This window comes from Henckelia pumila, chromosome 2 (assembly GCF_033568475.1).
Source record: "Henckelia pumila isolate YLH828 chromosome 2, ASM3356847v2, whole genome shotgun sequence".
Lineage (NCBI taxonomy): Eukaryota > Viridiplantae > Streptophyta > Magnoliopsida > Lamiales > Gesneriaceae > Henckelia > Henckelia pumila.
The window spans coordinates 153,742,476-153,765,972 of NC_133121.1; the positions used below are offsets into that span (position 1 = coordinate 153,742,476).

The 23,497-nt window shown below is 36.5% G+C and overlaps 1 protein-coding gene across 8 annotated transcripts; it reads right to left on the reverse strand.

Moving 5' to 3' along the window:
• Positions 1-3,021: 3,021 nt before the first annotated feature.
• Positions 3,022-23,152, reverse strand: LOC140881078 (uncharacterized). 8 transcript variants are annotated; one of them, XR_012149799.1, is made up of 15 exons: positions 22,662-23,152; positions 22,434-22,560; positions 21,571-21,698; positions 21,415-21,484; positions 21,216-21,318; positions 20,279-20,396; positions 19,745-19,831; positions 19,158-19,214; positions 18,440-18,512; positions 18,270-18,356; positions 18,045-18,125; positions 17,472-17,606; positions 16,817-16,889; positions 16,050-16,111; positions 15,808-15,864 (listed from the first exon to the last, which is right to left on the reverse strand). XR_012149799.1 is itself a non-coding variant. In XM_073286087.1 (14 exons), exons 2-14 carry the CDS (start codon positions 22,853-22,855, stop codon positions 15,685-15,687), a joined length of 1,440 nt encoding a protein of 479 aa, XP_073142188.1. In that variant the 5' UTR covers positions 22,856-22,897; positions 23,017-23,152; the 3' UTR covers positions 15,495-15,684. The 8 variants fall into 8 exon arrangements, 7 of the variants coding, with proteins under 7 accessions (XP_073142190.1, XP_073142188.1, XP_073142187.1 ...); XM_073286087.1 differs by lacking the exons at positions 16,050-16,111; positions 16,817-16,889 and having other exon boundaries at positions 15,495-15,864; positions 22,662-22,897; positions 23,017-23,152; XM_073286092.1 differs by lacking the exon at positions 16,817-16,889 and having other exon boundaries at positions 15,738-15,864.
• Between the last annotated feature and the right edge of the window lie 345 nt (positions 23,153-23,497).

Here is a 23,497-nt window from a genome sequence, read left to right on the forward strand (position 1 = left end):
GGAGGTGTGTTCCACTTTGGGAAGAATAAAGGTTAATGTGAGAAGTCTGAGGGAGTAATCCTACAGAAAAATGTCATGGATCAGGAGGTGCTTGTTTCTGTTGTGGACAAATGGGTCACATGAAGAGGGATTGCCCACAGACGTGTGGATTATCAGCATCTGGCTCAGGTTCTCAAGCATCAATTCAGCAATGGCCATCTGTACAGTCGGTTGGGAACACCAACCAGAGGCCACGTATTCCTGGACAATTTTTTGCGCTGAGACATGATCAGGCTTAGAAGGAGAATGAGGAGGTCATCGCACCAGGTATGGTGACTATGAGTTTTTAGTGATGCCTTTTGGACTAACGAACGCACCTGTAGTATTCATGAACTTGATGAACAGAGTCTTCAGCAATTATTCTGACAAGTTTTTCGTTGTTTTTATTGACGATATTTTGGTCTACTTGCGTGGTATTGACGAGCATTCACAACACTTGAGGCTTGTAATGCAGATTCTCCGTGAGAAGCAGTTAGTTATATTCCAAGTTCAGTAAGTGCGAGTTTTGGATTGACCGAGTGGTATTCCTTGGTCATGTCATTTCTCGTGAGGGTGTATCAGTGGACCCGAGTAAGACTGAATCCATATTGAACTGATTTCGTCTGATGATAGCTTCAGCGATTCGTAGCTTTTTGGCTTTAGCAGGCTATTACCGATGATTCGTCGAGAGTTTCTCACAAATTGTTAGGTCGCTGACACAGTTGACAAGGAAAGATGTTCCTTTTGTCTGGTCGAGCGAGTGTGAGTAGAGCTTCGATGAGTTGAGGTGTCGACTGACTACCGCGTCTGTTCTTACATTACTATCTAGACCCGGAGGCCATCTGGTTTACACCGATGCATCTCTTCAAGGGTTGGGTTGTGTGCTAATACATAACGGGCATGTGATTGCCTATGATTCTAGACAGTTAAAAACTCACGAAGGGAACTACCCAGTGCACAATCTAGAGCTTGCATCAATCGTATTTCTACTGAATAGTTGGTGCCATTATTTATATGGAGATCGGTTCGAGATATACTTTGACCACAAGAGACTGAAGTATTTGTTCATTCGGGAAGAGTTGAACATGCGACAACGTCGTTGGATGGATCTTCTCAAGGATTATCATTGTGAGATCAAGTACCATACAGGTTCTACGAATCTAGTAGCACACGCACTTAGTCGTAAGGTGAGTGTTAGTGATCTTCACACTAGTGCAGTGGCTAGTACAATTCAGGAATGCTGTTCTTTGGATTTCATGTTCCGGCACAAGAAAGGGCAGCAGGGGATCCGAATATTTTCAGTGCTAGCTAAGCCATCATTGTTTGCCCGTATCCAAAAAGTGCAGTTTTTTTATCCGAAGACGCAAAAGTTAACAAGACTTGTTACCTACTAATTAGAACTAAGCATGCAATAGTATTAATAAAAGCATAATCAAAGTTAAACTATGAAAACTGATAAAGTTATACAATCCCAAGAGAAGAAATCTGTAAGCTTAATTATTACAACCAAATCCAATAACAAGATTTTCAGTATCAACATCCTCAGAACGATAAACAACACTGCAAAGATAAATTTCCCCCGCTAACAACCTCGACATTTAGGATCTCCCAGCATCTCCTGAGCTATCCACCTGAGACCTGTCCCGGCGAATAGGGTGTCCAATAATCACAAAAATAAAGGACGTGAGCAAATTACGCTCAGTATGAGAGTATGAGTATACAATATTATATGTGCATGAATGCAAGTGTACGGGTTACCAAGACTCGAGGTCAAGAATCTCGGTTCAAGAACAGACTCAGGCCCTAGGTATGTAGCACTCTGAATCATTGACCGCTTAATTCGATATTTACTAGCAAGTGCACTAGGTCAAGTAATAGTAAAGTGGACAGAGAGTCTAAGTATTGATCTCACAGGGACTGTTGTCAATTCTCAAGATTTAATTATTTTACTTAATCTAGACAAAATAATAGAAGGATTTTGAATTAAATAAAATAGGAATATCACATTAAAACTGCTTAAGAAATAAGAATAAAAATAACTGAAGATAAAAATAATTAAAACAAAGACAACCAAGACACACGTAGGTATCGAACAAATCATGTAACATGTAGTCGATTCAGGACTCAGATTTAATCTTAATTCACGGGAATTTTCCTATCTTGTTCAAAGGTCTATTTCTAGAACAATCAAACCTATTCAAATATTGACGGATTAATCTTTCGTAATTATAATCAAAATTGAATGCATTTAATATTTGTGAAAATTCAGTTTACACTCAAACCGCACACTGAAACCGAATTCTATTTCTAGTCGGTTTTACAATATGTTAATTATCAGAGTGATCAAAATCAATTCCTCCTCTGTCGACTTAGAATCAATTAACATGCAAGCAAACAGTTGATCAGGCTATTCACAAGACAAATATAAATCTGAAAATCAATAAAATAAAATCAGCTCTGAAAAATCCCAAACAAACATCCAAGTTTTCTACATAAATTTGTTCGGCCCAATCACGTCGTCTTGGTTGAAAACAAACTACTCAATAATTGAAACTAGAATTCAAACAAAAAGAAGAAAGAAAGAAAAACTCTGATGGCAATGGAGCAAATCTCCAATCTCCAAGCCTAGCCGCCTCTCACCTCTTGTCTGTGTTCTCTGCGTCTTGGAACCCTTTAATCTGATGATTAGATTGTATTTATATGCCCAAGGGTCTTCAAAAGATAGCATCCAATCCGAGCAAGAGTTTCCAAAAATACAAATTCTGCACGCTCCGCTCGCTCAAGCGAGCACAGGTCTCGCTCGAGCGAGCAACTTTCTGTCTCAGAAGATTTTTGGCACGTCTCGCTCGCTCGAGCGAGCATAGACACTCGCTCGAGCGAGTGGATTTTTCTGCTCCGCGCGACAATTTTGAAAAATTCATATCTTAAGTTCTAGCCATCGGATCGACCTGAAATTTTGACAGCAGCTTCAAAACATCTTGAACTTTATTTGGAACGGTGGAGATCTGATTTAAGTCTCTATAAAATTCAATTTTATTTTTTGACCAAGGCTGCTCCGTAATTCATTTTTCAGAAATCCATTTTCCTACAAAATCAACCCGAGGAGTGAAATATACAAGCACGCACTAAAACACATAAAAACACACAAAAACAATATGAATGCACACAAAATAGACATAAACCTATCACGAAATAATGCACACAAAATTCACTCATCAGCCATCGCACCAGGAGGTGGCTCACATACCCGAAAGTTTATATAGGTGACGTGATCACGAATCTACGTGTCCAACCATCCACTAATAGGATAGGGTGAAAACCCTACTCTAGGATATTACAAAGATACAAGATCAAGATGATCATGTATGAAGCTTAATAACGTGACATAATATATGCAGATAAAATCATGTCATATAAATAATGCAACACATAATACATGCATACTCAGTCAAGATATCTCGAACAGTACTTTCGTACCTTAATATTACTAGGCAAGTTACACCAGCTCAACTGTCCCAGCCTATAATCACAAGATTACTATATCACTAAACACTATATAAAAGTCTTAACTAAACTAATAGATACTCTCAAATTATTTATAGTATCTAGGGTATACCTTCGTCGTCGTCAGCCCTTTGATGTCGAATGCCCCGTAACTTGGGCACAACTCCGCTACAACTCCTGGACGCCTTGCCAAGGCCCGCCCCTAGCCAAAGAAAGGCTGGAAACCCCTAATAACTATCAAGAACCGAGATGGGAAAGATGTGAATGAGCAAATAAAATGGCTCTTGGATGCCCTATTTATAGACTGAGTTCGGAAGCTTCGAACTCGTATGCCAGCCGCGTTGCAGAAATGCAACAATCGGAAGCTCCGAATTCCTCTTTGGAAGCTCCAATATCCTGCGTGTTCGAACTCCTTGACACGTCGATAATGCGCATGGCCTAACTACGATCAGAAGCTCCGATCGCACTTCGAACGTTCCAAACCGTCCGTAGCCTCCGAACCCTGAACTGTGCTTCCAAAGTGTTCGGACCCTCCGAACTTGGGTTCGGACCTTCCGATCTTTCCTTAACCAACAATCATAAATTTCCCAATTAAATCCAAATTAAGTCCTTAATCCATGCTTAATCAATTTAATCATGTAAAGTGGGACCAGGTTACTACAGACAACAAATCCGGTTTTCATTTTCAGACTGATAGATTGTTGTGTTTGTTTGGTAGAGTAGTGGTACTTGATGATTAGACCTTGCGAGATGAGATTTTCTCTCAGGCTCATCGCACTAGATCCATCGTGCACCCAGAAAGTTCCAAGATATATGAAGATCTACATACAAGGTTCTTGTGGAAAGGTATGAAGCGTAGCGTTTACCAGTTTGTCTCTCGATGTCTTGTTTGTTGGCAGGTCAGGTTGAGAATCGTCGACCGGGTGGTCTGATGCAGAGCTTGGAGATTCCAAAATGAAAGTGGGGGCATGTGACGATGATTTTGTCACCCACTTACCGATGTTCTCCAGGCAGTGTGATGCTATTTGGGTTGTTGTAGACAGGTTGTCCAAATCTACACACTTTTTTTCGTAAATGCGAGTTCACATTTGATCGCATGGCGAGATTATACATCCAGAAGATTGTGTGATTGCATGGAGTTCCTTTGAGCATATTCAGCGATAGAGATTCGAGGTTCACCTCACGGTTTTGGGGTATCTTTCAGTGAGCTTTGAGTACTACCTTGAGTTTAAGTACTGCGTATCGCCCAGAGACTGACGATCAGTTCGAAAGGACTATTCGGATATTATTAGATATGCTGAGGACTTCGGTGATGGATTTTGGGTTATCCTGGCAGGATCACTTGCCGATGATAGAGTGCGCTTACAACAATAGCTATCAGTAGTATTGGCATGGCACCATTTGAAGCTTTATATGGTCGTCGTTATCGGACACCCTTATTTTTGTACGAAGTAGGGGAACGACAGGTTGAAGGACCGAAATTTATCCAGCAGATCGTGGAAAATTTGAGTTGATCAAGAAAAGGATCAAGACTGAACAAGAAAGACGGGCCAGTTATGCCAAGACCAAGCGCAAATCATTGCATTTTGAGGCGGGAGAACATGTTTTCCTGCGATATCTCCTTTTCGAAAGGTGATGAGATTTGATTTGAAGGGCAAGTTAGCGCCTAGATTCATTTGTTCATTTGAGATACTAAAGAAGGTTGGAGATGTGGCATACCGTCTTGCGTTACTACCGTATCTCTCTAGCATTCACGATGTGTTCCACGTTCATCACTCTGTCAGTATATTGCATATGATTTGCACATTCTGCATCCGACAGATGTTCTACTAGAACAAGATTTTTCATACGTGGAAAGATCGCTTAGGATTCTTGATAGAAAAGACAAGGTACTTCGGAATAAACGCATTCCTCTAGTTATGGTCCAGTAGCATCGCCAAGGAACCGAGGAAGCGACTTGGGAGTTAGAGAGTCGTATGCATTCTGAGCATCTGGAGTTGTTTTGATTGTATTTTTTTTTCCTTTCAATAGTTCAGTTGCATTTGAAAACTGTAGTATTTTTAATAAGGTTGTTTTAGTGTTAATTGTTCTGATTATCCTAGTTTGGATTTCGAGGAAGAAATCTGTTAAGTTGGGAAGAATGTAGTAGCCCGACTCCTAATTAAGTTAATCTATCGTGTAAACATGATTAAGGGTTTATCACTTGGGTTTAAGGAGTTGGAAATCGGATTCAGAACGATCAAAAATAGTTTCGAGGATTTCAAGTATTGGGACAGTTCGGAAGCTCTAAAAAGCAGTCCGAAAGCACCAAACTAGTTCAAAAGCTAGATTCATTAATAGGAAGAACCGAGTAGTTCGAAAGAACCGAACTACAGATCAGAAGCTCTAATATCATGTCAGTCAGACAAGGTATGGGTTTTGATTGGTGATTGGACTTGAGAGAGTTCGGAAGCTCCAAACTAGAGTTCGGAAGATCCGAACTGTGTCGGCAGCAGTGTGTTGTCCAATCAAGGACATGCGTTCAGTAGATGAAGTTTGGAAGGACGATCGGAAGTTTCAAAGTGTGTTTGGAAGCTCCGAACGAGAGATCGGACGTTCCAATCGTGGTCTATATAGGGGTCGAGAGCTTCACTTTCCTCACACCTTTCTCATAATTCTCTCTTATTCTTAGCTATTTTAAGGATTTTCGGACATCGTATTCAAGGGCTAGGCGGTGACGAAGTGCTACCGGGATCGTTGCAGTGTTGTGCCTTGAGTTTAGGTCAATCCTCATCCAAGTGCTGACTACGGACGCAGGTATATTACTAGACTCAGATTAGCTTCAGCAAATAGCTATTAGTCTAGTTAAGGCTTTTATTAGACATTTAGTGATGCAGAGATTATCTTTTCATAGGCTTGAACTAGAGAGCCAGTATCTCTAGGTTGCTTATTTTGAGGTACGAACGTACTAGATCATGTTGCTTCCCCTTAACTTCCTCGAATGCTATTGATAGTTTCGGGTACTCATCTGCCATCTCATGAAGTATTAGATCCTCCCATGTAAATTCTTCAGAACTAAAATCAAATACCTGCTCACTAGTAGACTCCAGTTCTTGATCGTTGGCCATCAAACAGGTAATTTCTTCATCATCACTCGAGTTGGAGGAGCAGCCTGACTCGGATGAGTCACTATCAGTTTTTGCCCATTTGGTTTTGCTCTCCTCAGCAACTAGGGCTTCATGTTTCTTATTAGGTGATCTTCTGTCATATATGGAACTCTTCTTTTTATAGGGATTCTTTCCTTTTTCAGTTGATCTCGTCTCATCTTTCTGGGGTTTTGGATAGTCTGCTATGAAGTGCCCAGTTTTCCCACAATTAAAGCACGCCTTGGACTCATCGACTGAATCCTTCTTCTGATAGCTTCTCCTTTTAGATCCTTCTTGATTCTTTCGTAAAAACTTTTCAAACTTATTCATGAACAGTGACATGGCATCACTTCTCAACTGCTCTGTTGTCCGCTCCACTGAAACTGATGCTTCCAGTTTGACTGTTGCAAGGGCTTTGGTCAACTGAGGGGTATGATCTTCCTATCTGATTTTCAACTCAAAGTCATAACCTTTCAGATCAGCAAATAGGTCATGGAGTTCAAGCTTGTTTAGGTCTTTTGATTTTTTCATTGTCATGGTTTTGACATATCACTCCTTGGGAAGTCCTCTAATAACCTTCAAGATAACCTTTCGTTTTGGATATGTTTTGTCAATTGAATTGATCTCAATGATGATTGGTAACTCTTTCGTCAAATTCTGACATGGATTCTCCAGGCTTCATCCTGATATTGTCAACTTTATGTGTTGCAACAGACATTTTGTTCGGTTTGTTCATTCTCTTCACAGAGCTGAATGAGTTTTTCCAAAATTTCCTTTGCAGTTTTGCACATCTTGATTTTGCTAAAGGTATTATTGTCAAGAGTTTTATACAAGATGTCCTTACCCGCATTTTCTAGATTGGCCTTCTTCTTATCCTCCGTATTCCATTCACTCCTGGGCTTCTCAACAGTTTGGGGAGCTCCTTCAGTAAGTGTAATTTTTGTATTGGCCTTCGTGATGGCAATGGGACCATCAGTGATGACATACCACATGTCATCATCCGAGGCAAATAGATGTGCTTGCATTCTTATCTTCCAACCATCAAATTCTTCTCTGGAGAACATGTGAATCTTGCTGAATGAAGTCATTTTGATAGAGTGTTCAGAGACAAGAAAGATCTTGGCTATGATACCACTTGATATGATCGATTAAGGTGTGGTGTGGGGTGAATACACCACAAAAATTTCTCTGCAACAAAAACTAGAACTCAATCAAGTTGGTAATTGAATTTTCTCCTTCTTGACTGTCGATGCTAATTGACAAACAAATAAAATATGCAAAAAAATGTCAACTAACAGATTGTGAAAAGTAAGTAATAAAATGAAGAGCAAGACTGGAAATAGGTGGTAAACTGAAATGAAGAATAAGGGCAAATGTTTTTGGATTTTCGGAGAATTAAATACTCCTATGTCACCCCTTCTTCCCTAGTAGGAAGGTTTCCACTAGAAGATTTGAACTTTACAACTCTTTGCAAAATCCCGATCCAAGACTAGGTCTTATCACACTGCCTATCTCAGAAATCCTAGTAACTCAACAACTAAAACAATCCTAGACTGAATTTAATACAAAGTGTTTACAATTCGATTACAAAGGCACAAAGTGATCCTTCAATGATCAGATAATTTCTTCGAATGTGCTCGAGTTCTCGATCATTTTTGCTTGGTAAAGTTTGAAAACTTTTGATAGACTGAACTTGTTCAATAAAGCGAGTTCATGTGAGAGCTTGCAAGAAAGTCTCCAAAACTGATCTTGATACATATTTATATGCTTTGGTGCCAACGGTCATAATTTTTAAATAATATCGATTGTCTTCAAATTTTGTCTGTTGCACTGTTTGTATTGTCACGTTAACATTCTATGCTGCAATAGTACAATTTGAGTGCGCGGAGGTGGTTGCAGAATGTCAGAGTACGGAAGAATTTATCCACTGATGTAGACTGGCATCAACTGATTATTCCTGGAATGTTGGTAGACTGACTGCACGTACTTCAGTTTGGTAACGAGCACAGTTCGGTGACATGAGCAATTCGGTGAAGTGAGAATTTCAATGAGGCAAACTACTTGACTAAGCGGTCTGGGTATGTGAACTGTATTATCCATTGAGAAGTTTTGGGTCGAGGTTAGTTTACTTAACCAGTTTTGCCGAGTTCAGTTCAGTGGTGCAGTTTGGCTATGCGATTTGACTTAATTACGCAAAACACCGAAACATAAACTCCTCGACACAAGAGTTAATAACTTCAATGCTTTTATATGTACCCACCTCATTGGGTCCTCTCATGGCATGGTAGATGTTGAATATCATATCCTCTCACCCAACTCGCAGGGTGAGATCTCCCTTGTCCACATCTATCAATACTCTTCTGGTGGCTGGAAACGGTCTCCAAAATATCAAAAGAGCATCATGATCTTCTTCCATATCTAAAATCACGAAATCTGCAGGGAATATAAACTTGTCCACCTTCACCGGGACATCTTCTACAATCCCACGTGGATATGTGAGGCTCCTATCTGCCAGTTGCAAGTCCCTGTAAATAGAAAACGACATCAAAATTAATTTTTGCTCCTAAATCACATAGATCCCTACTTACATGAGCTCCACCAATAAAGCAAGGAATATTAAAACTCCCCGGATCTTTTAATTTATGTGGCAGCTTCTTTGGAGGATGGCGCTGCACTATCCAGTCAAGTTCACTACTCCATACTCCCGTAGCTTCCTCTTCTTGGACATCACATCTTTAATGAATTTTTCATAGTTCGGCACTTGCTGCAATGCATTAGCAAATGGGATGTTGATATCGATCTTCTCGAAAATCTATAGAAATTTGGCGAACTGATCATCAAAGGTTTTTTTTCCTGACTCTGTGAATAAGGGAGATTAGGATTTTGCACAGATTTCTGTTCAGGCTCATTCTTTAACTCCATATGTTTGTTCTCACTACTTTAGGAGGGTGTATTCAATCCATAACACTCATTGGCTTTGAAGGACTTTTGTAGAGTTTAAAAGTCTGTTCAATTTAGACTTTTATATACTCTACAAAAGTCTAGTGATTTCAAACTAGAATTTCATATAGTTCTAAAAAGTCCAGTAGCATTCAAACTTGACTTTTTAAAACTCTATGAAAGTATACAGGTATTCAAAATGTCCACGGATTTTTATGGAATTCATTAGTATAAATATTGAAACATTATGTACAACTATAAAAAGTTAAAAATTCTCCACCACTCATGCCAAAGATTTGAATAGATGTCTAATTGAAAAATATTCCATAAATCTTTTTTTTTCTCTGACCATTTAAAATTTTCATTTATATTAAAAAAATTTAAATATCATATTTTACACACTATCAAAATTAATTTTTTTATTTAATATTTCATTTTATTCATATTTTTTAGATAATCTATTGCAAAATCATGGTCATTAAATTTTTTTTTTGGTACTAAAAGATTAATATTATCTTTTATATTATAATATATGTGAAAATATAAGGTTGATTCATTTTCTTTCTAATTTTTAGATATTTTATTTTAAAATCATATTCATTAATTTTTTATTTTTTGTTATATTAAAAAATGTATATTGTCTTATTTATATATATATATATATATATATATATATATATTATATATATATATATATATATATATATATCTATTAGTTGGTGAAATGATAATAATTTCTAATAAAAAGTTCATTCATCTATGTTTAATCATGTTGTTATGTAATAATATTAATATAATGTGGTTTGTTCTTAAAAAAATATATTTTATTCTCAGCCACTAACATTAACGATTTTCTTGAAACTTATGCTATGTTTGTTTGATAGATTCATAGAAATTACTTTTCGACGGATTTTTTTAAAAAAATTTATATCTTGTATATTAAAATTTAAATAAAAATAATAGGATAGCTAAATATGATATTATTTTCATCGATGGTATAATGTTCAAAAAAAATTATTTTTTTAGATATTGGATCATCGTCATCTTCAACATCGTTCAAGTTATAAAATCCATAGAATTCCATAAAAAAAAAAAAAAAAAAAAAAAAAACTTCCAAAAAGTCTACAAGACTCCATAGAATTCTTTTTAAAATTTTTTGAGATTTTGTAAAAGTCAGTAGAAATCTATTCAACTTCACAAAAGTATGTTAAGTCATTAAAACTCTGGATTGAATACACCCTATTATTATCTCCAACTTCAGCATCTTCAACTTCCTTCTCAACCTCAGCCATGGGTTCATCAACCCCAATTTCTTTCCACTTCTTAATTCTATAGCTTTGCACTGCTCTTTTGGATTCACTTAAGTATTACTTGGAAACTGACCTCTATTTTGATCCTTCAATGCATTTGCCAGTAGCCCAATCTGTGTCTCCAAATATTTTATCGTGGCACCCATATTGCTCATATGTGTTTCCATGATGTTAAGATGAGATTCAGTCTTTGTCATCCTTTGGCAAGATTCCGCAACAAAAGTTCCAACCAGGTCTTCAAAAAACGGCTTCCTTTTGTCCTTATTTGTATTAAATCACGGATGGAGATTCAATACGTTCTTATTATTCACATAAGAGAAGTCCTTATGATTTCGCAAACCATGATGATAAGTATTTGGAACAAGGTTACCTCGATATCCTCCATAGCCTCTGTTGTTAATGTATTAGGCTTCAGCAGGAGTGTTTGATTCTTCAATGGTGATAGCCACACCTTCAAAATTTTCCAAACTCACCTTTTTCATAACATTTATTTGTGTAGGCAATGCGGAGACTTGAGAACAAAGAGATGTGATAGGATCCACATCATATACTCCGACCGATTTCTTGACTCCAGCAAATATAGTGTCTCCAGCAGCTGAATCCACAGACATCCTCGTGGGTGCATTCAATCCATTGTAAAATGATTTGATTTGCATCCAGTCTTTATAGTTGTGGTTCGGGCACCTTCTAAGCAAGTTCTTGTAACGTTCCCAAGCCTCATATAGTTGTTCGGGATCATGTTTCCTGAATGTACTAATCTCAATCTCCAATTGAGTGCAGTTAGCAGGAGAAAAATATTTTGCCAGAAACTTCACTAACATGTCCTCCCAAGATCTCAAGAGGCCAAATATTCGGGCAACCCGGCCACCAACAGCCAAACCAAAGGAACCCATTATTTTCTGGCAAGAAAAGAGTGAGCCAAGTGTCAAAATTGTGGGTTCATTCACACTGAGGAACGTCTTAGGTACAATAGAGTCTGCATCCATTGTGGGAAGACAGGCCACCACATTGCCAAATGCCATTTTCCTTATATGAATAATGGTCCAATAGCAACCACAACCACGAATAAGCATAAGGAGAACAAGCCAAATTCTAGGGTCTGAGCTCTAACTCAAGAGGAGGCTGACAATTCAAATGATGTTGTAGCAGGTACCATTCTAATCAACAAGATATTTGTTTATGTGTTATTTGATGTGGTGCTAGATATTCATTTAAGGCTAAACGATTTTTTAAGAAATTAGAAACTAACCTAAAATTTTATAGGAAACATATAGAGTAGAAATTCTTGCAAACCAAACCCTAGAAACTCAAACTCTATATAGGGATATCAAGATCCTCATATAAAATCGGAATTTCAAGGCAGACCTAGTCCACTAAACATGGTAAAATTTGATTTAATTCTTATAATATGTTGGTTATCCAAGAATCATGTCTTAGTAAACTTTCGTGGGGAAGACAGTAAATCTCAAAGCTCCAAGCCCAAAAACAAAACAAAATTTCTTATTTCACGGCAAGACGAAAGAGCGAAAGACTCTTCTTTCTGCTTCTCAAATGTAGAAACTCTGAGAAGATGTGAGGAGTGTGAGAAGTGTTTTGAAACACTGGAAAAAAATTATCTTCTACTTCGGTTCTAGAACTACCAGCGGAGGAAAAATACTTCACCATTTACAGTGATGTATCAAAACAAGGACTCGGTTGTGTTCTCAAACAAAGAAAGGTGATTCCGTACACGTCAAGACAATTGAAGCGACATAAGTATAATTACCCTACGCACGAAACAGAGAAGAAACTGAATATGAGACAAAGAAGGTGGGGTTGAACTTTTGAAAGACAAATATTTGACAACCAGCCACCACCTAGGGAAAGCCAACAAAGTAACTAATGCTCCGAGTTGCAAGAACATGGGGAAAAAATCATTGCGACTATCACAGCTGAACCATTGTTGCGTGAGATAATAAAGCTAAGTCAGGACCAATACCCGAACATGACCAAAATCAAAGCTCAAGTCAAGGAAAGAGTTCTGAATGTCCAGTAGACCACAATGGTATACTATGGATGCTAGATAGACTGTGTAATAGACATTGAGAACTTACGACAAGAAGTTGTGACAAAACCACACAAGTCAAAATTTTTCATTCACTCTGGAGGACCAAAATGTATAAAGACCTAAAGAATAAATTGTGGTGGCATGGGATGAGGATAGATATAGTAAAATTCATCTTCAAATGCTTGGTGTGTCAACAATTGAAATCCAAACACCAAAGACCCGATGGATTACCGCACGCTTTAAGAATCTCAGAATGGAAATGAGAGAATATTTCCATGGATTTATTAGTTCGATTAACAAAGTCACGAAAGGATATGTGTAATTGTGGATAGACTCACTAAATTCGCATGTTTCCTACCCAAACACATGAAATACAACTTGGATAATTTGGCAAACCTCTATATGGATAATATAGTAAAACTACAGTGAGTTTCTGTCAACCTTGTCTCTGATCAAGACCCGAGATTTGTATTCTGATGCTAAAAATGTTTCTAGGAAGCGATGGGAACGAAGATAATAGTTAGCATAATATACCAGCAGCAGACTGATGGAAAAATTGAGAGAACTAATCAGACCCTCGAGGACATGTTACGGGTCTGTGTATTAGAATTTACCTCAAACTATAATGACCACCTGCCTTTGGTAGAATTTTCCTATAACAAGAGCTTCATAGAAGTTTGGGGATGGCACCCTGTAAAGCTCTTTATAGGAGAAAGTGCCGATCGCACCTGTGTTGGGATCAAGTGGGAAAGAAAACTATCGCCGAACATGAACTAGTTAAGCCACCATGGATAGAGTGAAGATTATTCAGGACAACTCAATGTAGCCCAATATCGCTAGAAAATTTGGGTGGATGACTTAAGAAGAAGGCTCTTAGTATTTGAAAGTAAACGTGAAGATCTCTCCAATGAAAGACGTGATTCGATTCGACACGACTGAATAGTTCAATCCAAAATACTTGAGACCGTTTGAAATACTAAAGAAAGCATGTCCCCTAGCTATCAATTAGCTTTACCCCTAATTTTTCGAGAATTCATCTAGTCTTTCACGTATCACAACTAAATAGATATGTACCTTATCCAAGTCATGTATATGAAATGGGACACTTGCTGTTCCAAGAAAATCTGAAAGAAGACTTATGATATGAGGAATTCTAAATCTGCATAGTTGACAATATGGATTGAGTTTTGAGACGAAGGTCTATACCATGCGTCAATCCAGTGGTCCAACCATACGTAATGAAAAGCCACTTGGAAAAAGAAAGAAAAGATGGTACTCATATTTTTTGAAGGTCAAGCAGATCCAAAGTTTTGAGGACGAAACTTCCAATATTAATATTAAGGAGATAAATATGTGAAGACCATTCACGTACATGACTCGAAATTATAGGTCACATGCATGCATGAATTTCGAAAATAAAGAAGAAAATTGAGGGCATGTTAGACTAGTTTGTGACCATTAGTTTGACCACCATAATCCACCACTTAATGGCTGAATATTTAGCCAAATAATGGTCATAAAAGAGTGCCTTAATTACCATTAAGATGAAACGTTCATCTTGTCACTTCTCTCCTATAAATAGACGATACAAGGCATAACAAAATACACACCATCCTCTCTATATTCTCGAAATTCCTACCTTTATTTTCATTCAAGTGCTGCTAAAACTTCGTCCAAGTGCTATATATTTTTGAGTCCTATCTCTTGTTCTGTCCAGTTTCTATTTAGAGTTTCTATCCAAAAATCTAATAGCTTGCACTCACAGTTTCGTGTGTTCGAATAATTGGGCTTTTGTAGTGTATATATTTTTCATAAGTGGGTTACCTTTAACTCACATTTAAAATCTAAAATCCATCAGGTATGTATATTATGATTTAAAGTATGTTATCTTAAAATTAGTATTATATATTACTTAAAGTTTATGAACTAGTGGGTGGCCTATATATTTCAGACATACCTTATTTCTGTTATTTTTTTATTAATGTCTCACCCCTTAAAGAATTAAAATATAGGAAACTAATATCAGTTAACCATAAAATTCTTAATTTTCTCAGTGTTCTAATACTTGTTTAGTGCTAAAAATCGGAATACATGTGTCTTTTCGTGTTGTGTTTATGATTTGGAAAATAAGAAATGATTTTTAAATCTGAGAGGATTCTTTCCTCCGCTTGCTGAGTGACGACCGTATCACTCATCTACTCATAACCCTTATCAGATAAGAAAAACGAAGAATTGGAGGATAAATAACAGAACCAGTTTTGAGACTGGTAAAGGAAATGAACGCATTGATGTTTTTAGTTTAGTATATCTGTTATTGCACTGTGTTTGATAGACAATTCATTGTTATGTTTCTGATTTGAAGTTGTAAAAGCAACATAATTTACTATTCTAAATGAATATAATGGTTTGTATTATGAAATACATACTTCTAATTAAGACTCGTTTTTCGAATGTATAATTTAGAACTCCGATGTCGATTGCCTCAATTCACTATGTTGATCATGAATTTCACGTACATGATTCAAAATTACAAGTCACATGCATCCAAATGCATGCATGAATTTCCAAAATACATGTACTATAACACTAAATTTTGAAATGAAGAAGCAAATTGAAGGCATTATGGACCAATTTGTAATCGTCAGTTTGGCCACTATAATTAATACTTAATAGCTGAATAATTAGCCAAATAATGGACATAAAAGAGTTTCTTAATCATGAAGAGGGACCCTTCACCTAGTCATTCCTCCCCTATAAATAGAGAACACAAGACATGACAAAATACACACCATCCTCCGCATATTCCTGAAATTCCTAGCTTTATTTTCATCCAAGTGTTGCATATTTTCGAGACAAATTCCTGCCTGAGGTGCCGTCCAGTTTTGAGTCGGGGTTCTCTCCAAAGATCCAATATCTTGCACTAACAGTTTCGTGAGATTCATGTAAGTGAACTTTTGTTTTAACTTGTATTTTGAATCTAAAATAAAATTCACCAGTATGTATATTTTGAGATGAAAGTATTTTATCTTGAAATCGGTAAGATTTGTTTCTGTATAGTACTAAAAGTTTATGAACAAGTGGTGGGAGTACATATTCCGGACGTACCTAATTCATGTTATTTCCGATTCTCACTTCATCTCTCAGTCCTAGGGCGATCGACACGGGCGCTATTCCCAAAATATACATTTGAAAATAAGTCTTAGAAATACATATTTCAGAATACAAATCAGTTTATTCATTCATAATAATAAATTATATTGCTCCTACAACTTCAAGTTAGAACATGACAACGATTAATTGTGTATCAAACATAGTGGAATAAGAGATAAATTAAACTAAAAACAAGAATTTCATTTCCTTCACAAACTCCAAAACTGGTTATGTTCTTCATCCTCCGATTCTTCTTCGGTCTTGTTTGAGATGAATTTTGAGTGGGTGAGTGAATAGTGATATGTTTGTCACTAGCAACCGAAGGAAAGAATCCTCCTAGTTTTTAAAAATAATTTCTTATTTCCAAAATCATAAACACAACACCAAACGACTAAAATATTCTGAATTTAGCGAATAAACATGTATTAACTTAAGCACCAAAAATATTAGGAATTTTATTGCTAATTGATATCAGTCTTTTATATTTAATTATCTAAAAAAATATTTTAATTATCCAAGGGGGTGAGACAAGAATCAAAATTAACAGAAATCAAATAACGTCCAGAATATAAACTTCTACTACTAGTTTTGTAGTTCATATAACTTTAGTACTACACAAAAAAATATAACACTAATTCTAAAATAACATACTTTCAAATCATTATATACATACTAGACGGATTTTTCATTTTAAATACAAGCTAAAACAATAGCCCACTTACTCGAATTTCACGAAACTGTGAGTGCAAGGTAGAGGACACCTCGGATAGGACTTCGGCTCGAAAACATGCAGCACTTGGAAGAAAATAAAAATAGAAATTTTAATAATATAGGAAGGATGGTGTGGATTTTAACATGCCCTCTACTTATAGAAAGGAATAACAAGGTGAAGGGTCCCTCTTAATGACCATTAATTAAGACACTCTTTTATGACCATCGTTAAGCATTTATTTGGTTAATTGTTTAGTCATTAAATGGTTTATTAGGGTGGTCAAACTACGGTTACAAACTGGTCCAATGTGCTTTCAATTTTCTTCTTCATTTTCGAATTTTAGTGGTGTTCTAATATATGTAATTTTCGAAATTCATGCATGTATGTGAATGCATGTGACTTGTGATTTCGAGTTATGTAAGTGAAGTTCATGGTCTTCACAAAAATCGGCTAAGTTATTTCTGTTTGTTTGCGCATCAGTAGTAAAATTGACGCCAATACCAACTTTAATCGAATATACAAATGAATCAAATGGTATTTTGACGAAATATATTATTCTTCATGATCGGACATGCTTTTTTTTCTATGCGAATGTCACAAAACTCCAGGAATGGAAACACAAAAATCTATGAAAACTAGGCATACAACAGCTCTTCTTCCCTTACCGTGTATGGAGGAGGTAGCAGACTCTTCGATTTCGCAAACGCTTCTGAAAAAACAAGTGGGGCCTCGGTAAGAGGTGAATCCAACACATCATCAGGAATTGCCACCAGGGTCTCTTCAAGAAAAGATTTTATTGTCTGAAAGATTTCGAAGACAAGTGATAAAAGTTAATGATGGCATGTACAATAAAAAAAGAAAATGCTATCAATCCTGAACCAAGAAAACAGAGACCTATTATCCGTTTATGAAACTACATTCAACACGAAGTTATAATAGAACATGCACCGTTTCTTTCTAAAACAATTTAAATGCGAAAGAAAGATATCATTTTACGAGCCACACAAGCCAACATTAAGAACCCGGAGAAAAAATTAGTATTTCGAATGTTATGGGGTTGTCTCGTAATTGAGTAGATGTTTCCTTGACTTTAAGATGAAGCATGGAAATGCAGATTCTGAAACTTATCGGCCTTCAACCACAGAACCTGGGATTTCTGATTGTTCTGTTCAATACAAATCTTTAAAATAACAAATCTGAAAATTGTGCTTGGCACATCTTGAGAGGAGATAACTTACTGTGCAGTTCTGAAAAGCTGCATCAACTTTTCGCTTCCATAGACCATTTCCAGGTGCTGAATGAAAAAAACCAAGCAACGGCTGCATGCGATTCATGTATTGTTATATTACGAGTCAAATTTAACAGGCAATGATGCAAAAGAATGACATCATGGTTTCCCTTCATTTCGATTCCTCGACACACAGTTTATATACATAAACCTGAATGAGAAGATCATTTCATACTTTTACAACATCGCGAAGATTTGGCTTTGTTCCACTTCCATATAGCCCCAAGACAGAATCACCATAGACCTGGTAATTTTCGAGAACCTACACAGGAGAACGACCAGATGTTGGTATGTCAATACGAATTTAAGCAAGATCAAAAGCAAATTGTAATTTATTTGACCAACTTGTCGCCGAGTTAAATTGCTAGGAGGTGCACCATATATTGCACTGTCAACATGTCCCAAGAGATTCCAGGGGCTGAAAAAATGTAAATTTTGCCTTCAGTTGACACGTAGAAGAAAGTAAAAGAAAAAGGCAAACTCAACGTTTTTTCAGGTGTTTAAGATATTTGGAAAGAACAGCAGTTCCAGTGAGAGTTCTAAAAATACAAAATGCAGATAGCTTGTGCCAACACATTTTTTTCATAACTTGCGGAAATTTGTTTCCTATGCAGATCCATTGAAAGTCACAAAATCAGAGGATTGGGTTCCATAAATTAATTCTTGGATTTTATTATCTCATCAACTGAAAAAAAAAAAAAGAGCTCAGAGTTGCACACATCTGCTCATTACTTGTTCGTTTTACATTAGTAATTCAGGTCAATTTTACCAGATAAAAATTTTCATTAAAAAGCACATCTTGAATTATTTCTTCACAAGCCAGGAAATGGTATTTCAGAGATGACACACAAATTAAAGGAGAGTTCATATTTTCAGGTTAAGACTTAAGTCACAGACAACTGTTAACATATCAACAAGTGTAGTCAATAACTTAAATAGAGAAACTAAACAATTTGCATATAAAGGACGTAAATCTAATCTATTCATGAGAAATTGGGGCAACCAGGACATAACAAAATAATGCAGACAAATAAATAACTCATAGATTGCATATAGCATGTACTTATGGTAAGCTGCACGTCCAATCATCACTCCATGAGCTCCTTCCCGTCGCGCTTCACTTACCTAGAAGTACAAATATCAATATATACCAAAACTTAGAAGCCATGGCATCAATATCATTCGAAAACATTAATGAAATCGGAGTGCAATTGGGATATTATTGTTGGTTCAATTTCCCATGTCAAACTGAAATCTTTCTTTCGTGAGCAGAGTGCCGTGTCATGGTATTCGTGTTTGGTGGAAGACATCTAAATAAACTTGTTAGACTATTGATACAAGGTCCATTCAATATATTATTTGGTTTCTCATCAAATGGGTAATCCATCATCAATCCAGACTTTGATGATCTTTGTTACCTCCACAAACCAAGTAAAAGAAAACAACAATCATCCAGAACACAAGGATTTTATAAAAAGAAAAGACGTGAAGCAACATACGATAAAATCTATAGGTGCAGCATCACACAGCAGAAATAAGGATTAGCATTTAAGGCAAACTCTTCCTTGCAAATGACAAGACCACAAAGTTGGTGAAAATTCAATTTCAAAACACCATACTTCCCCTAATGGGATATGGTTTGATAGTTACCTTACCTCATCAATGGTATTTATGCCTCCGTTGATAGTAAACTGCAGGTCTGGAAAATCCCGCAAAAGAGCATAGAAGTACTCGTATCTGCATAGTTGATCCACAATGATTTAGAAAACAAAACTAAAACAGATGATATTAACCTTTTTGGTTATCAACTATCATGGATTGAAATAAATCCCAGAACCACTTTAAGTGAATGAAATAACTTTGATTGGTTTGAAAAAAAAAAATTCTGGCATCCTATTTTTCTGAGAGGGAAGTACTGCATTGATAGCTATATGTCTTTTGCTGATATCCATGGAGATATGCCCTTACAGTCATCTTCTGGGTGCATATAATGATATAAGAGAGAACTCTTTGGTTCTCATTCAATGAAATATTTTCATGCAAACTTCAAAATCAAAAAAGAAGGGGGAAAAAAAGACGCAACAGTGCTAAATGAATTCAAAAGGCTTATTAACGCATGCAGATAAATTTAAATGCATAGTTAAAATGGAAACGAGAGGGGGGGGGGGGGAACTAAAAGCATACTTCAAGGGAGGGATGGATCTATTTTCTTTGGCGCTGATTCCATTAAGTAATGCCTTCCTAGAGTGTATTATGAAGTGTTTTGTTGGTGATTGAGATGAGACCTTATATATAAAATTACCTGCACAGAAAGGAAAATGTTAATTACGCAGGACATAATTTAGCAGTCACAAAAATAAGATCCTCAATAAAATGGAAAACCCACTAATTATAGTAATTAAGATGAACCCTATCGGCTATCGCAAACATGAAAAAACTGGCATTAACAAAAGTAACTGAAACATTGTGAACTTGCAAGTTGCAACCCTTAGGAATCAATTTTAAATCGACATAAGAGCCGTTGTCTAGATAAAATTGACTGAGCAAGAGCATGGAGTCAGCATAAACGTGGACATATATATTCATAGATTCAGCAAAAAAAAGGACAGTTGGACTGACAACCACTGCGTTTGGAGCACTAGGAATGCAGTGAGTAGTTATAGGCAGGGGCGGATGGAGGGGGTGGCAGGCCTGGGGCTTGCTTTGGCCCATGTAGATATATATCTTGTTTTTTAAACAAATTTTTTTTATGTTTTTAGCCCAAATTGATTATAACCCAGCTCATATTGATTTATTATTTTTGATATATTATATAAATTTTATAAATACATTGATATTTCAAAAAATTTTAGCCACCCCTTACTTTATTTCTGGCTCCGCCCCTGGTTATAGGAACTCACATAAGTTTGTTTCCTCAAAATATCAAATGCAGAAAAGGAAGAAGGCTAATGCATGGTGCCAGAATCCAACTACGTCCATCTATTCAGAAGATGCAGCTAAACAACCAGTGCATTCAATATCTCACCAATACCAAACTTTTAAAGAGAAGAACCACTTTTATGAGGAATGTTTGAGTTAAATACTAAGAAAAAGAGGCGTACAGGGTAGAGTTGGAACTTACACAGTTCATTATACGAATCGTGGTTATCAACACCAATTCTGCATTTGACACTAACGGGAACATTTGTATGTGCAGAAATTACTGACATGGCACTAGCAACAAACTTTCCTTGACAATGAAAAAGTGACTAAAATCAGAACTCATTCCCATAAAGTTATCATTTTTAACATCAGTCAATCTCAAGCACCAGTACCCGTACCTTTGGATCAAGCATAAGACGCACTCCAAAACACCCTTTTCCAGCTACCTTTGGACTTGGACATCCACAGCTGTCAGGACAATATCTTATTTCAGTACTTACAGAAATAAATGTTAAGAAATATATCCAAAAAATAGCCATGATCTAGGAACAAACTTGAGATTGATCTCATCATAATTATAAGAATTTGCTAGTTCAGTCGCTTTAGCAAGGTTCTCCAAGTCATTTCCCCCGATCTGAAGCACTATAGGATGCTGCTCGTGACCAAATGCCAAGAATCTATCCTGGTAATTACAAAGAAAACAATGAATTCAGAACAATTTCGAGCCCCGAGGACCAGTGGCTCTGATACCACGAAATGAGTACATCAAAAGATTAAAATCTCCTTTGTTTACACTCTTGAAGATAGCAGCAGCTAATAATAACCCCATCATACCTAGCATTATTAATGAAAGAGGAAAACATCCTAACAAGTCCCAAAGAAAGGAACTGACAAATAAAAGATATTTACATCAATTATAATATGTATTTTTATGATTTCTTCGACACAATTTTCAGTGACAAAAATGAGAAAGCGAGGTAAGATCAATACAATTAAAAGAGAACAGTTACGGGAAAATGAACAAGACGTGATTTGAAATCAAAGGAGAGAATCCTTGTAACAAACTCCCTAGGCATCGCTTAGAGTAGGCTTCTCGTCCAAACTACATCAATATAATTTCGATTTATTTCAAAACTCAGACCACTTCATTTTCACATTCTTCAGTTATACAAGTATTTGAGATAGATGGAAGAAATCCAAATGATTTTTTATTCCATCCCTCAAGCATTAAGACATAAATTCCATTATCTCCTGGTGTATCATGATAAAAGGAGATGGAAAAGAAAACATTTTGACGGACCGTGATCTATATACTTTTTTCATAGTAATCTTAGCACATTCTGAAAACTGCATTAATAAAAACCCATGCTTTCTTTTCCTAATAAACCTAACAGAAACAATTTGCAGATATCCATACCAAGTTTCCCTTCTGGTGTACAATTGTCTGAGCAGCAATCATTTCGGTGTATAGCCATGCATGTTTTGAAATGAGGCGTGCCAAAGTTCTATAGTGATTATCTGTGCAGTCCATCATTGGAGCGACACTGAACATTAAAAAAAAACACATATATAGGTCACAATTTGAACACATTGTGTCCAACACCCTCTGACGATAAAGAGAGTCAAAACCCGAAAGAATACTGACCTGAACCATGGGAGACGGTACCGGGCGGCGGCAACCATTATCGTCTCCTTATGGCACATGCACTTGAGATGTTTCGTCGGGTTTAAAGGATTTCCATAGACCAGTTTTGGTGACAGCTTGCCATAGTCTTTCAAGATAACAGAATGAAAAGGAGTCACAGAAGCAAACAAAGCATGCCCAGCATACTTCATCATCCGTATAACGCTGGACTGCAGCCTGCTCTTTAATACACACACCTATCCATTGGATAGAAACACAACAGGATAAGGACAAATATCAAAATCCCAGAACAAGATGAACAAATTCGACACTGCCCACAAAAACTTTTAGGACAACATATCAATTGAGAGTTTACATGGGAGACGAATAGAAGGTTTTGTGCAGGAGCCGGCCACCAGAAGCTGAAAGAGCAAAGTGGCCGCACGGTTTCAATCTTGGTTACGTTGTGCGGTATTTAGGGCCCATCTAGTCTGTGTTCGTGAAAAATAGGCTTTTCTCCACAGAATTGTTCTGTTTGAAAAAATTCTTATTAAATAAATTTTTAAAAACTTTTTATAATAAAAGGGCTAAATCCCCAAAAATCCTCAAAGCCAAACTTGGTTTTGGGCTCCGTTTCACAGCAGCGTTTCTTATTTGGTAGTTCATTGTCCATACAGAGTCCGTTTGGATTTTGTAGAGATTTTTAAAATAAGTGCTTTTAAAAGCTACAATTTTTGGCTTTTAAAAAAGCTCTAATTTTGACTTAAAAAAATGTTTATTTAAGCACTTTTTTGGTCAACCAAACACCTTGTTAACTGAAAAGAACTTAAAAAAATGCTTTTTTGACCTGGCTTTTA

Excerpts from the sequence above, each read along its gene's own strand:
- LOC140881078 (XM_073286087.1), bottom strand. The coding sequence starts at position 22,855 with ATGATGAAGTATGCTGGGCATGCTTTGTTTGCTTCTGTGACTCCTTTT. Across the intron at positions 22,561-22,661 it reads TACCGTCTCCCATGGTTCAG|TGTCGCTCCAATGATGGACT; the intron begins GTCAGTATTCTT and ends TTTAATGTTCAG. Across the intron at positions 21,319-21,414 it reads GTCTTATGCTTGATCCAAAG|TTTGTTGCTAGTGCCATGTC; the intron begins GTACGGGTACTG and ends TGTCAAGGAAAG.